This window comes from Sorex araneus, chromosome 1, assembly GCF_027595985.1.
Source record: "Sorex araneus isolate mSorAra2 chromosome 1, mSorAra2.pri, whole genome shotgun sequence".
NCBI classification, from domain to species: Eukaryota; Metazoa; Chordata; class Mammalia; order Eulipotyphla; family Soricidae; genus Sorex; species Sorex araneus.
Window position 1 is genome coordinate 46,192,179 of NC_073302.1, and position 17,662 is coordinate 46,209,840.

Sequence of the window (17,662 nt, forward strand, 5' to 3'; positions counted from 1 at the left end):
AGCCAATAAAACATAACAGAAGTTTTTGGTTTTTGTACTTGGTATTAAAGATTTTAACTTGAGAATTTTTCTGATTTCTAACATGATGAAAAAATTCACTTTAATTATGCTTTAGTAACTCAAATTAAAAAGGAGTCACTTTCTCCACGGTCTCAGAACGGACCTCACCAAGATATAATTTTGGCATGCGGGTTCTGTGACTGAAATCTCCAGGCTTTCTTGGGGTCGAGATGGGCTACCTCCCCCACCTCCCTGTATGTCCCGAAGCCTCGGCAGTCACATCCACACCCCAAAGCTGCCAACTGAAAAGCTACTCCAGCCTTACCATCCTGATAAGAATACCGAATCCCTGAACAAACACCATGGGCTCTTAGCACCTGTATTGCAATCCATAATGCATAAAAGGAAAAGGAGAGAGAGAGCAAGAAGGAAAGTGCCTCCCACATAGAGAAGCTGGAGGTAGGGGTGAGGGGTTGGGGGATGGTGGTGGGGAAATAGGGGACATTGCGGGTGGAAAATGTACACTGGTGGAGGGATGGGTGCTGGATCATTGTATGACTGAAACTCAATTATGGACAACTTTGTATGGTCTATCTCACGGACACCCAATTTAAAAAAAAATCAAAAAAAGGGGCCGGAGCGATAGCACAGCGGGTAGGGCGTTTGCCTTGCACGCGGCCGACCTGGGTTCGATCCCCGGCATCCCATATGGTCCCCCAAGCACTGCCAGGAGCAATTCCTGAGTGCAGAGCCAGGAGTAACCCCTGAGCATCGCTGGGTGTGACCCAAAAAGCAAAAAAAAAATAAATCAAAAAAAGAGTAATGTGGAATTCATGCCCAGTTCAATCAGTTTAATCAATGGCTGAATAAAATAGCAGCACTTCTACACTAAAAAAAAAAAAGAGTCACTTTACGAGTTTAAACTTCCAGAAAACTTTCTAATTGTGCAAATAAACTGGAATCTAGTAAGTTATAAAAATATGTGTTATATTCTACCATATAGTCTAACAACTTTGAACATAGATTTTTGACAATAAAAAGTAGTGTTATGCCTGGCTCATATTTTTCTTTCTTAAAAAATTGGGGCTGGAAGATCCAGAGGCCAGCTAGACTACTTTTGGTCCCAACAAGGGCTTGCAGCCATGTCTTCGGACTGTGAACTAAGCCATAGCCCCACGGCGGCCGAGGAGGGGAAATATCCTTCTTTCTCGTTTTTTTTCCCCTTTCGGGGAGAAGCAGTGTGGCGTCCGCCATATTATGAGGACTACTAAGCAGGTATGAACTTGGTGGCTCGGGAAGGAGGAAAAAAAAATGTGTTATGAACTTGAAACAGCGGATGCTTGGGCAGTCTCGGGCCGGGGCCAATACCGGCTCGTGCTCCGCCGACATTCGACCCGGGTGACCACGCTTTTGTGTGGCCGTTTTGCTGCTGATCAACCAAGATCCAGAGGCCAGCTAGACTACTTTTGGTCCCAGCAAGGGCTTGCAGCCATGTCTCAAGACTGTGAACTAAGCCATTGCCCCATGCTGCCCCAGGAAGGGAAATGATGCAATTTCTAACATAAATCTCGCTGGACTTAATTACTAAAATACTAAAATACAAAAATCCTGAAATACAGACTGCATAGAGACTGCATATCTCTTCATTCTCAGCAATGGAAAACTAATTATCAAATGCTTCCTTCTCAGTAGGGCTGTTTTTTGGGGGGAAACTCCAACAACAATAGTGAGTTTTGTATTGAAATATGGAATGTAATCAAGGTAAAGAGAAAATGGAAGTGAAATTTATCAGTTACGCAGGTGGGGGTGGGGGGTGGGGGGTGGGAGATATACTGGGGTCTTTGGTGGTGGAATATGGGCACTGGTGAAGGGACGGGTGTTTGAGCATTGCGTAACTGAGACATAAACCTGAGAACTTTGTAACTTTCCACATGGTGATTAAAAATAAATAAATAAATAAATAAATAAATAAATAAATAAAATTGGGGCTGGAGTGGTAGTACAGTACAGAGGACATTAGCCTTGCATGCAGTTGACCCAAGTTTGATCCCTGGCATCCCATCTCCGAGCACTACCAGGAGTGATTCCCGAGTGCAGAGCCAGGCGTAACCTTAGAGTACTGCAGGCTGTGACCCAAAAAGCCAAAAAAAAAAAAAATCATGTAAAGGTATAAAAGTATATCTATTGAGGATCTACTTCTAGTTGTATAAATACTAAGCCAGACGTACTGCAAATTAATTTACAAAGTAGGATATTTATATGAGAATTTCTAAATACTGAGAGCAAGATCAATTCAAAGTCCCACAGAGAGAGAGAGAGAGAGAGAGAGAGAGAGAGAGAGAGAGAGAGAGAGAGAGAGAGAGAATTCAAAGATCTTTGCATGCAGGAGCCTGGTTTCTATCCCTAGCACCTCAAGGTCCCTGATCACTGCTGGAAGCAACTTCCAAGCACAAAGTGGGGAGCAGACACTGATTACTTATGGGTATGGCCCAAAAATTAAAATGAGGGGAAGAGGGACTCAACTATCCTAGAAATACTTAGGACAGTGGATAGGTTAGGGAAGGGACCACTACAATAATGATGGGGGGAAGAGGTCACTATGCACCATGACCAGGGGCTGAAAGGAGGTCAAGTGACATGCATGAGACCCTGTCAGTAAAAGTATTGTAAACCACAGAGTCTAGGATAAAATAAAGAAAAAAGTGTCTGTCAGAGAGGCAGGATGAGGACAGGAGAGATACCAGGGACATTGGTAGAAGGAAGTAAGTGAACACAGGTGAAGGAGTTGCTATTGAAATATTGTACTCCTGAAACTCAAATCATGAATAACTTTGTAATCCACGATGATTCAATTAAAAAACAGAAATAAAAATTAAAATAAAAAATACAAAAATTAACTTATTTTGGGGGGGTGTGGAGAGATAGTATAGTGGGTAAGGTGCTTATCTTGCATTCAGCTGACCAAGTTCAAGTTGCAGCACCCCATATATTCCCCTAACCCATGAGGAGTGATTTCTGAGCAGAGTCAGGAGTAAGACCTAAGCATAGCTGGGTGTAGCAAAAAATATATTGTGAAAAAATGTATATAAAGAAGTAAATAATTTATAGAGTAATAGCTATACTTAATGTCCACAGGTTTTATAAAACTTTCAGTAGACAAAAATGCTTTGCTTTGCAGAATAACACTCACATACATAATTCTTAAAAATTTTCTTACCACGTTGTAATCATTCATTACTTCTTCCATTTCTGTATTGGTATTAAGTTTATCTACCAACTAAATATGAAAACATTAAAAACACGTTGTTATTAAAGTCTATATATTTTCTAAAAAATTAATAATGTATATATACTATCTTACAAATGATTAGTCACATAAATATTATTATATGTTTTTTGACTCTTAAATTTAAAAAATAGCGCTACATATATTAACATATACTATATATTAGGCCATTCAACAAACAACATTTCACAGTTTAAATTGGTAAAGAGATCAGTAACAAAATACACTTTCTGCAAATCAAAGCTCAAAGAGTTTTGCCAGTTTATTGTCTGAGATTATATAAAACAGAGAAAAAAGTTTCTCCACCTCCTTCCATGAGACAGTGTTAACAATTTATAAATTTAATTTATACCAATGAAATAGCAAAATGAAGGCCAGCGTGATAGTACAATGGGTGAGGCGCTGGCCTTGCACATGGTCGATCTAAGTTTGATACCCAGCATCTAATTTGAGCAAAGTCAGGAGTAATTCCTGCACCTCAGAATTAGGAGTAACCCCTGAGCTTCATCAAGTGTGATGCCCCCCCATACCACCAAAAACAAATACGAACAAAAAAAGAAAATGCAAAATAATTTCTTTGGCTACTAGATATAACACAGCGGGTACGGCAGCAAATGCCCACATGGCAGAGCCTGGAAAGCAACCCGCACTGTATTCGATATGCCAAAAACAGTAACAAAAAGTCTCACAATAGAGACGTTACTGGTGCCCGCTCGAGCAAATTGATGAGCAACAGAATGACAGTGAGAGTGATACAGTGATACTAAATATTAAAAAACATAAATAAGGCATAAACAGAACACTAGTATTACTATTTTTAAAATGCAGAAAATGTATGCAATAGTAACATATTTATCTTGCACCAAATATTGTTCTGAGCCCATTAAATGTATTGATATACTTAATTCTTAATCTGACAATTATCCTATGAATTAGATATTACTGTCCACATCTTAGAGATTTAAAAAAACTTTATAAATTGTGACGTCTGAATTTGAAAAAAAGGGCAAACCAGTTGGGTATAACTGATCCTAAAAAAGTGATTAATAAAGTTCAGTACAACAATGTCAAGTAAGTAAATTCTAACTAATTTAACCATTAATGTAGAATCTTTCCTAATTTTTTAAATACAATTTTAATTTATGTATATTTTTTCTATCCAAAAGCATATTTAATGCACAAGTTTTGTTGGATAGAACCTCAAGTAAAGTTTCTACTGAAAAATAAAAAAAAGATTATTAAATTTAAATTGGGCTGGAGCAATAGCATAGCGGTAGGGCAGTCACCTTTCACGCGGCTGACTCGTGTTCGATTCCTCCACCCCTCTCAGAGAGCCCTGGCAAGCTACCGAGAGTATCGCGCCTGAATGGCAGAGCCTGGCAAGCTACCCGTGGCACATTGGATATGCTAAAAACAGTAACAATAAGTCTCACAATGAGAGACGTTACTGGTACCCGCTCGAACAAATCGATGAGCAACGGGATGACAATGACAGTGACAGTGAAATTTAAATTAAAATTTTTATTGAACTAACAATATAAATTAAATTATATAAATTGCAAGTTTGCATCATTCAAATAACAACATATTCAATAAATTAAGTTTACCACTGAAATTCCAACTCTATTCTTCACGATAAATTTCATCATTTCACTATCTTAAAAATATTTTAGTTAATAGTTTAGGTCACATGTTTATATAGTGTTAACATATATGGTTTTGGTGTCCTCAGTTACTATCCCTCAGTATTTTTATAGAACATAATTTTTTAATAGGAGTGAGTTGAAAAAACTTTTCTTTCATTGAATTCAGATACCACTGTTATCTAAAGTGCCTACAGGGTATGAGAGAAAAGTACCTATTGAGTTAGAAATAAAACACTGACACTATAAATTTTCATTGGGGTCAAGATTGGAGCATTTATCAACACTGCCAAAGGGATTATTTTTTCAGCAAGTCCACAAATATCTACTACTAGATCCACAAATATCTACTACTAGATATTTCAGCAAGTCCACAAATATCACTAGTAGATCTAAGATGTTACATAGTCATAATTGAATGCAAATACTTTATTTTGAATGAAACATACAGATGGAAGTAATCTGCATAAGTAAACAATTTTTTCCTTAAAAACTCCATTGAAAGGTAAATATATTTTATAATCAATGACATTGTTAGTAACCAATATATTTCAACTACTTTAAACATTTTAATTGTTAACACTGTTAAACGGAAAATCTATAACATTTTTAATATTTATAAATGAATTTATTTTCTTAAAAACTGGAGAAATTCTTATCAATTTATTAAACCAAATTACTTCTAGAAGAGGAAAGCAAAGGAACACTTTAATATTTATGTTTTCAAAGATCTCAATGTTCTATAATAAACATATTCAGGTATTATTTGCTATTTTTAAATCATACACTTTACGATGGTAAAAAGCAATAAAAATATACAAATTCTCCAAAACTTAAGAGCAAATACCATATTGTAGTCTGCCAGTTGTCCTTGAAACTCTTTGATTTCAATAGCCAAAGTCTCAGCTCTACAATCAAAACCAGAAATAAACTGATAACATTAAAAACATTATAGATTACAACAAGTCCAGTATTATATTGCTGGTACATTACATTAAATGTTACTTAATAAAAATTATGCATATTTCGGCTCCTAAAAGACCATGATCCCAGAGGCCCACTAAATATTTTCAGCACCCATCGGCTTCTTGCAGAAATGTCTTAGACTGTGAACTGAGCTACGGCCCCATGCCGTCCTGGGAGGGGAGGTTTTTCTCTCTTGGCCTTCCCTTTCTGCGGCGGTGTGGCAAGCGCCATCTTATAGAGCCCACTAACCGGAGGCATGAGCTTGCAGTGACGCAACTTCTGGCAGAAATATCTCTGGACTTAATTACTATTATACCAGAAATCCAAAACCATGCAGTCGGAACACCGCGAAACCTCATGCGCTCTTCATTCTCAGCAATGAAAAACAAATTATCAAATGATGCCTTTTCGGCAGGTCTGATTGTTGGGGGGAAATTCCAAATAATAATAGTGAGTTTTCTGTTGAAATATTGAATGTAATCAAAGTAAAGAAAGAGTAAAGTGAAAATCATCAGCCACATGGGCGGGGAGTGGGTGGGATGGGAGGTATACTGGGGTTCTTGGTGGTGGAACGTGTGCACTGGTGAAGGGATGGGTGTTTGATAATTGTATGACTGAGACTCAAACCTGAAAGCTTTGAAACTTTTTTCATGGTGATTCGATAAAAAAAAATTAAATTAAAAAAACCATGCATATTTCAACTTGAAAATTACTTACCTCTTCTCATATGACAAATACACTGAATTCTCTTGATTATACATTTCTATTTCTTTCTGAAGTTTATTAATTTCTGTTGTAAGTTCACTTATTTTACTTCTAAATGAAAAGAAGAAAATCATTAATACTTCTGTTCCACAAAAGGGCATAGTCAAACAGAACAAACTTTTCATAAATGTGTAACTAATAAGTTATCAACAAACTGTAAAATTTCACTAAAAAATTAATTTAAGAAGCTTATTTCATCTCTTAAAATTTCCTTCTCTTCTCTTACTAAATTTTGCATTTGTAGGATTTCTCTCATGTAAAATTTAAAAGTAGCATAGATTTATATTAACTTTTAAAATTTATATGCCTGTAAAAATTATAATTTTTGAAAAACATGTAAGAGTATCAACTTATTTATGATTTTGTGGAATTTCAGGAATTAAGCATTATTCATCTCTATGTATATAGGTGTCACCAGCTCCACAATAAAGTAAAATGTTCTGTAACTGTACCTCATGGTGATTCACTAATAAAAAAAGAAAAAAAAGAAAATGTTCTTTTTCATATATGGGATATAAAGAAACGTACTAAGGAAACAACAAAGAGCTAAGGTCACTGGAATTGAAGATTCTGCCTATAAAACTGAGTTTACACGGGGTGGGGCAGGGGAGGGGAGGCGCTAGTCCTTGGGACAATGGTGGAAAGAAATGAAGCACTCTTGTGATACATTAAAGAAAAAATAGTTGCATATCCCAAATGATAATATACTAACATAGGTTCCATAGTATTAAAAAAGATAAATGCTAGGGGCTGGAGCGATAGCACAGCGGGGAGGGTGTTTGCCTTGTATGCGACCAACCTGGGTTCGATTCCCAGCATCCCATATGGTCTCCTCAGCACTGCCAGGAGTGATTCCTAAGTGCAGAGCCAGGATTTACCCCTGGGCATCGCCGAGTGTGACCCAAAAAAGAAAAAAAAAAAGAAAAATAGATGCAGGGCCAGAGAGATAGTACAGTGAGCAGGGTGCTTGCCTTGCACAAAGCAACCTGGGTTTAATTCCTGGAACCCCGCATGCCCCCAAGCCCTGTCAGGAGTAACCCCTGTTTGCAGAGCCAGGAGAAAGTCCTGAGCACTGCTGGGAGTGACCAAAAATTAAAAAAAAAATAAAAACAAAGCCTTCTGAATAAAAAAAGAAAAACTATAAACTAATTAAAATTGTCATATTTGTAACAAATGACCAAAACTTAAATATGTAAAATTCTGCATGAATTATGAATTAAATATATCATAAATAAGTAAATATGTTTTTCTTTCTTACTAAATATACTTGGTGACATTTTAGTAACATAAATAAAATTTCAAATTAATTACCAAAAAGTATAAAACAGCATTCTTGTTAGATAAAAAGATAAACTATATGGAAACAAATAAAATTTTTAAAATTTCAGCCTAATTTTTTCTATTTTGTAGCACAACCAAATTAACTGTTACAATATAAAATAATTCTAGAAATCTGCAGATACCTAATTGCCAATAATTACCATAATTAAGACTGTATGATCATGCATAGGGGAAAAAATTATTTAACATACCTAAGAAGACCAAGATAGTACGATCTGTCTAAAATTTGTCTCTGCGGACCTAAAAAAATTGTTTTTTAGGTGTTAGTGTACAGTTTGGAAATGTCACCAAGACAGCAAATCTAAAGTACAATCTGAATTACTCTACATAATTTTCTCATATTCCTTATGAATGCTGCAACAAATGTGATACTCAAGAAGAACCAGTAAGAGGGAAATGAGATTATGCCATCATGACATAATGAGAAAGTAAGACCATTTAATTTTCTTAATAAAAATTAAGGCCATAAGTACCAGACAAAAGGTGTGGCTGTTAAGATAATAGATTCAAAGGTCAATTTGAATGTAATCTGGTGTAAGGAGTCCCAAAACAGGCTTACCCAAAAGGATTCAAGCAGCAACAGAAATAATCTATTTAGCCTGTTCCAATACAAGGGATCGCTGAGGACAAGAAATTTGCTGGTATGGTACTTACAGGGGACTAAATTTTTAATTTACTTTGGGACCAGAGAGATAGTGCAATGAGTAGGGCATTTGCTTTGCATGCAGCCAACCCAGGTTCAATCCTTGGGATCCCATATGATCCCCCTGGCATACTATACTATAGGGTCCCCTGAAGCACTGCCAGGAGAAATTCCTGAATGCAGAGCTGGGAGCAACAACTGAGCATTGTCAGGTGTAGCCCAAAACCTCTCAAAAAGCTATATTTTTAAATTTTACTTAATTTTAATTAATTTAAATTGTTACATTTGGGGGTGGTGGGAGGACACTGGGAACATTGGTGGTGGAGAATGGGCACTGATGGAGGGATGGGTACCCGAACATTGTTTGATTAAACATGTGCTCCAAATGTAATCACAAAAATTTGTAAGTCTGTAACTGTATCTTATGGTGATTTATTAAAATTAAAAAAAAAATGTTACATTTGCTATCAACTATCAAAATGGAACTGAAGCTTTAGAAGTTGAATCTTTTTTTTTTTTTTCATTTTATTGAATCACCGTGAGACCATTACAAGCCTTCATGTTTGGGTTACAATCACACAATGATCAAACACCCATCCCTCCACCAGTACATATTCCCCACCACCAACATCCCTGGTATACCTCCCTTTCCCACCCTCCCCCTGCCTCCATGGCAGACAATATTCCCCATACTCTCTCTCTACTGTTGAGCATTATGGCTTGCAACACTTACACTGAGAGGTCATCATGTTTGGTCCATTATCTACTTTCGGCACGCATCTCCCAACCCGACTAATTCCTCCAGCCATCAGTTTTTTAGTGATTCCCTTCTCTATTCCATCTGCCTTCTCCCCTCCGCTCATCAAGCAGGCTTCAAGCTATGGGGCAATCCACCTGGCCCTTGTATCTACTGACCTTGGGTGTCAGTCTCATATTATTTTATTCTATACTCCACAAATGAGTGCAGTAGAAGGTGAATCTTTCAATGTGCAAGACTCTGATCTTTCACAATTAGTGTAAGACACTTTTAGAAACATAAAGAATCAAAAACAAGCAAGTAATGCTTAGTCTTACATCTCATTAAAACTAGAAATCATTTCCAGGTTAACTGTACCAAATCTTGAGAGGGATGATGTACTTTAGAAAGTAGGAGAGGTAAAGTTAAGGAGTACTGACTGTGAAGGCGATGCTGAGACAAGATACAGAACATTTTCTTAAGTGGGTGCTGGAGGTACCAGAGAACGTAAGAAAAAAAGATGGCAGCAGAGAATGTTACATAGTGGTAGCAACCAGAAATCTTTAGGCAAGGTTTTGATGTATAATGACAGAAACTACGTTAAATGATACTGGTTCTGCTTTGAAGTAGAAACCAATATAGTGTTAAAATGTCCAATTTTCTATAAACTAGCACTGGAGCAATAATACAGTGGGTAGGGAGTTTGCCTCGCATGCATCCACCCTGGGTTTGATTCCCAGTATCCCATATGGTCCAAGCACTGCCAGGAGTAATTCCTAAGTACAGAGTAACCCCTGTGCATGGCTGGGTGTGATCCAAAAAAGCAAAAAAGAAATAAAATTCTATAAACTTTTCAATCATAATTTATGGATTTTAATTAATAATTAGAAATCATGTTCTGTATTTTATTCTAACTTTTAATAATAAACATGCAACATTTTGATAAATATATTTTAAATAACTGACATGTTTCACACTATTATTAAGAATTTATAAAAATGAACTAGTTTTTAACATTAAATTAACCAAGAGGTACTGTAACACAAATAAAAAATATTTAAGTCTCTTAAAAGGTATAGAAAACTATATTACAAAAAATAGTACAATATCTCACAATTTTATACAGTAAAGTATCCTTATCCTTGATAATTCAGTTGTCATGACAGAAAATAAAAAACTTATTATAAAATAATTCAGCAGTAGAGAAACAGGCCATGCCAGGGAAAAATCACCTTAAAACACAAGGAGAGATAGTATAGAGAGATAGTATAGCCGGTAGGGTATTTGCCTTACACACAGCCAACACGGTTTCGATCCCTGGCCTCCTATATGGTCCCCCAAGCACTGCCAGGAATAATTCCTGAGTGAAGAGCCCGAAGTAGCCCTGAAGCATCATTGAGTATGCCCCGCCCTCCACAAAAAAATTTAAGAAGCACAACTAGAAATCAACTATATATCACATACAATATGCATCAGTTTATCTCTGAGGGGCATCTGATCCAAGCAACTGCATTTTTGAAAGTTGGTACCTGAAAGCTTGTTGGTACCCATAAGCTTATTCGCTGGGTGAATAGGGAAGGGTAGGTGGGAGTTCACATATTTTGGAAGAGGTAGGTGGGATTTTGTGGCATGATAGTTGAATGAACTGCAGAACTTTGGAGGGCAAAAAAATCTTAAGGTATTCACAAAACAAAAATCTGAAGCAGAGTCATACAGAAGAAAAATTGAAGACATTATTTTGGGGAAAAAAAGGGCAGAATAAATCTATATTATGCATATAAGAAACTAGTATCTTATGGAAAAACACAGATTCATAGTGAAAGCCTAGAATAAGGTATTTCAAGTCAGTAAAGCAGAGAAAAAGGTAGGTGCTGAAATAATGAATCAAACTGTGGTATAGGACCCAGCTATTAAAGATAAAGTTCTGGGGGCAGAGTGACAGTACAGGAGGTAGGGCATATGCCTTTGACGCAGCCAGCCCAGGGTTAGATCCCCAGCATCCCCAATGGTCTCCAGAGCACTGCCAAGAAGTAATTCCTGAGTGCAGAGCTAGGAGTAACTCCTGAGTATCATTGGGTGTGACCCAAAAAGCCAAATAAATGAAGATGAAGTTGTCCATTAAATAAGAATGTACCTTGACATAAATATGCTAAGAGTACAGCCAGGAAGTGAAAGACAAATACTAAACGGCTTCACTCATATGTGGACTATAAATGACCCAAACATGCTCAATTGACAAAATGGTAAAACAAAAACAATTCTTAGGAGTTTAAAATATTTGGTGCTTACTGGTGAAGGAGAGGGATCATTTTGTTAATTATATTACAACCCAGTCTTTTAATCATAACATAGTATACTGCTAATTGTTATGCCTTTTCTACACATTAAGAGGCATAATGAGATATGAACTATATATGGTGTCATTTTCCTATTTAAAAGTAATGGCATATTCATTTTTATCATAAAAGGTAACATTTCTTGGAGTCTGAGAGATAGTACAGAGGGTCAGTGTTCACCCTGCATGTCTCAGACCCAGTAGGATCCCCGGCACTGCACATGGACCTGAGCCAGCTTCAAGTGCTCCCCCGGTGCAGAGCCAGGAGTAACCCACCAATATGACCCCAAATCCAGAAATAGAACAAGCCAAAAAAGGTAATGTTTCCTGACTTACTTCTTATATATACACAAATACCTTCATATCAAAGTGATTCATTAAGAGTATCAGCTTGATAGGGAATTTTTTTTTTAAGTATTTCATAGTAATTCTACACAAAACTAGAATCTAATTCTCTCCCCAACCACCCTGGTCTCCCAGCTGGTGCCAGGTATGCTGGAATACTTGGTTAAATAGGCCAGCACTCACTGCGAGGGCCTGAGCATGCAGTGCTGCTCCAGGCCTGAGATGCTGGGATCACCAAGAGCACTCTGCTGGTGTCCAGGGGCCTCCAGGCTGTATCCAACACTACCCGAGAGACCAGGTGCGGCTGCGGGTTGAGCCCAGGTGGGCTCTTGCTATTTCCCAGTCCTAGAAACCTGATCTCAGTCCTGAGCTAGTCTTAAAGTTGTTTCAAATTTTTCCAATTATCCCAAAGTTCCATTTCAGAATTATGAAGCAGAAATAGGTCACCTAAGTGCACTCAACTGTATGTCCACAAGTTCAAACATCCAGCGTCACCACCTGATGAAGCCTGATACCGGCAGTTGTGTTGTCTGTGACTGCCGCCACCACAAGAAATTTTCAGTGCACTACAGCCAGACGTGGAAACATCTCAAAGGTGTGATATTGCAGGTGAGCCCCACAATTAAAAAGATGTGCAGGGCAGGGACATAGCTCCAAGGACTGGAGAGCATGCTTTGCATGTAGTGGGCCTGATCTGATCCCTGGGTTGCTCCAAGAGTACTAAGCTGGGAGTAGCCCCTGAACACTGCCAGGTGTGGACACCAAAAGAGAAAAACAAAGATATGCAAGCATCACATTCAACAAGTGTGATGCCCTGTATGTGAGGACTGCAGTGAGCCCCACCGAGCACAACCACGCCTTGCACATCTCAACTAAAGAGTGAGACCCCTGACAAGTATTAGGCATCAGAAGGAAAGAAGTAAAATCTCAGTGAGTACTACAAGCAAGTGTGCCCATGCCACAATCTGTTAAGTGACACCTGGCAAGCATTAAATGTGCTAGTTCCTAGCGAAGCTTGGGTATGACTTGTTATCCCAACAGCAAAGGGAATGGAATTTAACTCTTACAGCAATTCTTCCTCAGTAGTAGCTTTGGGACCACAGCCCAGTGGTACTGGAAGGCAAGGGCTATTCTAGGTGGTGTGCATTGGACCATGAGGCACCAGGAGTCAAGCCCAGGGCCTTACATGTGAATGTCATCTACCCTTGAAAGATACATGCCACTTGTGTCTTTTCCTGAAATGATGTAAAACATATACATCTTCTTAAAATTGATACCTTTTATTCCAGTTTTCATTCCACTCAAACCTTGTTGTGTTACAGGACGGTCAGCAACTTTGATTTGAGAAGAAAGAACACCTCCTGTCCCTATGGGACCACCACGAGACCCCGGTCTTGCTGTTCCAGGTGGTATCTAAATGGCAAACAAGATTTCAATTTTTGTAAACTTGACAAATGCTGTTTCTCTACCATTGTTAAGACTGCAAAGAGAAATTGAAAAATTTTAATTTATACAATTTGTCACACATGCTTCTGATTTTTCAATGTATGAAACACAAAACATAAATGCTTTTTTAACATTTAAAACTATGGCTTACATAAGTAAGAGGTACAAGCTTACAATGTTTCCATTTCTGGCCGATATTTCTCTGGACTTAGTTACTAAAATACTAAAATACAGAAATCCAAAACTGTGCAGCTGCTAGTGCGGCCTCCTGACCTCATATCTCTTCATTCTCAGCAATGGAAAACAAATTATCAAATGCTTTCTTTTCAGCAGGTCGACTTTAGGGGGGAGAAACTCCAAATCAATAATAGTGAATTTTTTGTTGAAATATTGAATGTAATCAAAGTAAAGTGAAAGTAAAGTGCAATTTACCAGTTACACATGCGGGGGGCAGGGGGGAGGTATACTGTGATTCTTGGTGGTGGAATATGTGCACTGGTGAAGGGATGGGTGTTTGAACATTGTATAACTGAGATTTAAACCTGAAAGCTTTGTAACTTTCCACATGGTGATTCAATAAAAGAATAATAAATAAATAAATAACAAAAAAAAACTATGGTTGTAAAACATATTTCTTCAAAATTTACTATCATATGCAGAGAAATTATAGTCTCAACTGGAAAAAAACTACATTTCTGGGGATGGAGCAATAGTATAGAGGGTAGGGCATTTGCCTTGCACGCGGCCGATCCGGATTCGAGTCCCAGCATCCCATATGGTCCTCTGAGCACCACCAGGAGTGATTTCTGAGTGCAGAGCCAGGAATAACCCCTATGCATTGCCAGGTGTGACCCAAAAAGCAAAAAAAAAAAAACCCAAAAAACAAACAAAAAAAAAACCCTACATTTTTCTATGTATTGGTTAAGTAAAACGAAGATTTTTGTTTTGTTTTTGATTTTGTTCCTACGGTCACACACACAGAGCAGTATTCAGGGCTTATTCCTGACTTTGTGCTCAAGAATCACACTCCTGGTGGTGCCTGAGGAACCAAATATGGTGCCAGGGATCAAATCAGAGCTCGCCACATGCGGTAAAAGCAATCAGTTTACCCACTGTAGTCTTCCTTTGGTCCTAGGATCAATATTTCATCCACCAATTATTTAAATACACATGAATTTTTCATGCTTTTTCGTTAATTTGAAATGTCCCCGTAGCCATTAAATTCTTACACATGTCTCATTCTGCTTCTGGTTTATTCCATTCTACTCTATTCTGCCACTTACATTATATAGTTTTAAAATAAATTTGAGTATTAGCACAAGTGGGCATCTGCTCTCAAATGCTGTCTTTGAGGCATTCTACCACTCCTAATACTGCTAGACATTTTTCAAATAAACATCCACAGTAATATACTTACAGAATGATGAGACAACAAAGGAAAACTCTTATTAGGCAGGGTCTTCAACCATTCCCAGTATCTATCTACAAGAATGCAATGGAAACTTACTCCAGTTGACATTCGAACACTACCCGATGGGGGTCTCATCCCAGAAGGAGGCCTTCCTGTCAACCCAATTCCACCTCGGGAAACAGGGCGAGCCGATGGAGGTTTGTGATTACTGGCCATGGTTTACTTTAACCACTGTTTGAAAACAAGAAAAAGCACATTTCTCCTTTAATATCTTTAGAGCAAGACTCACATAATACTCTGCAACTTATTCATATCCTCTTCACTTCAAGCAATTCCTCATTACTCTGTTCACCAACTTTATTTCAGGTACAAGAGTAAGGTTGCTTTTGCTTGGTTCACATCGGTCAGTTCAGATTTCACTGACAACAGTGGTCGCCAACTGCCTGTTTCCAGCCAGGTGCAGGTCCACAGAGGCAGAAAGGTTGGAAACCTCTAGTCTACCGCAGTTCTCTGAACTGCCCCTCCGTGGACGTGTATGTGGGGGGCAGGTGCCATTCTGCAGGTGTAGAAAGGTGACAGACCAGGGGCCAGAGTGATCATGCAGCATACAGGGCACTTGCCTTGCACAAAGCAGATTGTGGTTTGATCCTGGGCATGACATATGGTCCCTGAACCACTGCCTGGAATGATCCCTGAATGCAGAGCCAGGAGTAAGTCCTGAGTACCAACATGGGTGTCCCCCTACATACCCCCAAAGTTACAGAATGAGGATTTAAGACATAAAACCGGGCATTTCGCCACCCTTGCCTCTCACATCTCTCAAAGTAAATTTCTTGCAATTAAAAATGACTTTGCGGGGCTGGAGCAATAGCACAGCGGGTAGGGCGTTTGCCTTGCATGAGGACGACCCGGGTTCGATTCCCAGCATCCCATGTGGTCCCCTGAGGACCGCCAGGAGTAACTCCTGAGTGCAGAGCCAGGAGTAACCCCTGTGCATTGCCAGGTGTGATCCAAAAAGCAAAAAAGAAAAAAACAACTTTGCAGACACAAACATAAGATCATTTGTTATAAAATGCCTCCCTAATCTTCCTATTATCTTTTTCAAATGTAAGCCTCTCTACTTATCTCCTGTGCTTTTTTTCTCCTGGCACTTTCCATATCTTTCTTCTTTCCCAGTCTTTATACTTTCTGAGTCCTGATTAACGTGATTAACCTCTTATATAGTCTGTCTTATAACAAACGTTATTTTGTTTTATTTACTTTTTATTTCATCCCTCTCGGAGAGCCCAGAAAGCTATTGAGAGTATCCCGCCCGCATGGCAGAGCCTGGCAAGCTCCCCGTGGCATATTCGATATGCCAAAAACAGTAACAAGTCTCACAATGGAGACATTACTGGTGCCCGCGCAAGCAAATCAATGAACAACGGGACGATAGATGGCAGTGAGGCAGTGCTACTTTTTACTTCTGGTCTTAAAGAATCCTGTTTCTACATAAAGTCCTTTTGGTAGGTTAGCTTCCAGTTTCACAATTCCAAAGCAACTAAGCAACTAAGAAGTGTGCATCACGGCTCTCTCTCCTCAGTATCACTTTCGAAGCATTGCTTTTTCAAATCTTAAAAAGGGCTCTTTTTTTAAGGCCAAGGAATACCACTACTACGCTATAGGTCTTTTATCTTTCCTCCATGCCAACTAAAATCTTTTTAGTCTGTTTCAGATCTACCAACTACCTCTCTCTCTCTCTCTCTCTCTCTCTCTCTCTCTCTCTCTCTCTCTCTCTCTCTCTCTCTCTCTCTCTCTCTGTGTGTGTGTGTGTGTGTGTATCTGTGTTTCTCTCTCTGAAGCCAGATAGTTTTTGTTGAAACTTATGTAGAAAGACATGAGAGGAGTGAAGGGGAAAGTGTGGGAAAGAGAACACAGGCTTCTCCAGAGTGGAAACAGGCAAGCAAAGAAGCACAAAGAAAAGCTAGTGACAGACACGTTCAAGGGAGAACACGGGCTTGAGAAGCAAGCCTGTATTTTGGTTCCCAAATGATTCAGTACTTCTCAGTTGCCCTGCTTTCCCTCCTAGCAATCACGGCGACCAACAGAGAAATCTAGAGCGTTCAGTCAAATCCCTCAGCCTGTGACTTTTCTCTCCGGGATCACCCATTCTGCTCATTCTGCTCCCAGCAAGGAGGTGGTCTCCGGGAAAGCGTTTGCTCAGGCTGGAGTCAGCAACACAAACAAGGGCTCGAGTTTGCACTTCGTTTTGGAGGATCGCTATCTCCAAGGAAAGAGTCAAGATGAAGAAGGCAGAAAGGGAAGGAGAGGGAGAACCCGGGGTTTCTCACCTCGGCCGCTGCAATAGGAGGAAGGCCGCGCTCTTCAGCAGCCCGCGGATTTCTCTTTCCCAGACGCGCAAGGGCCACCGGCTCCCACACCAACAGTCTCTAAAGCCCTCGGGCCTAGCCACCGCAGCCGCGCGCCTCATCGTTACCCTGGCAACGGGGGCGGGGCGGGGGCGGAACCCCTCCTCTCGATCTGCCAATGAGACACGTCGGCTCCTGATACCTACAAGTGAAGCGAGAGGAAAAAGGCTGTCGCGAGACTTGAGAAACTAACTTTGAGTTTTTCCCACTACCTCTCCGCATTTCTGAAATTGACCAGAAAAGAGACGTGTGTGTGTGTGTGTGTGTGTGTGTGTGTGTGTGTGTGTGTGTGTGTGTGTGTGTGTGTGTGTGTGTGTGCGTGCGTGGATGCATGTGC

At 39.2% G+C, this 17,662-nt stretch overlaps 1 protein-coding gene across 1 annotated transcript in view; it reads right to left on the reverse strand.

Moving 5' to 3' along the window:
* Positions 1-17,386, reverse strand: part of IFT74 (intraflagellar transport 74) — an 87,694-nt gene extending 70,308 nt beyond the window's left edge. The window contains exons 1-7 of the mRNA XM_055136419.1: positions 17,248-17,386; positions 15,014-15,148; positions 13,338-13,473; positions 8,193-8,241; positions 6,613-6,711; positions 5,777-5,837; positions 3,218-3,277 (exon numbers count right to left, since the gene is read on the reverse strand). Of these exons, the coding sequence (XP_054992394.1) occupies positions 3,218-3,277; positions 5,777-5,837; positions 6,613-6,711; positions 8,193-8,241; positions 13,338-13,473; positions 15,014-15,133 (525 nt within the window). The 5' untranslated portion in view covers positions 15,134-15,148; positions 17,248-17,386. The remainder of the gene's footprint in view (positions 1-3,217; positions 3,278-5,776; positions 5,838-6,612; positions 6,712-8,192; positions 8,242-13,337; positions 13,474-15,013; positions 15,149-17,247) is intronic.
* Between the last annotated feature and the right edge of the window lie 276 nt (positions 17,387-17,662).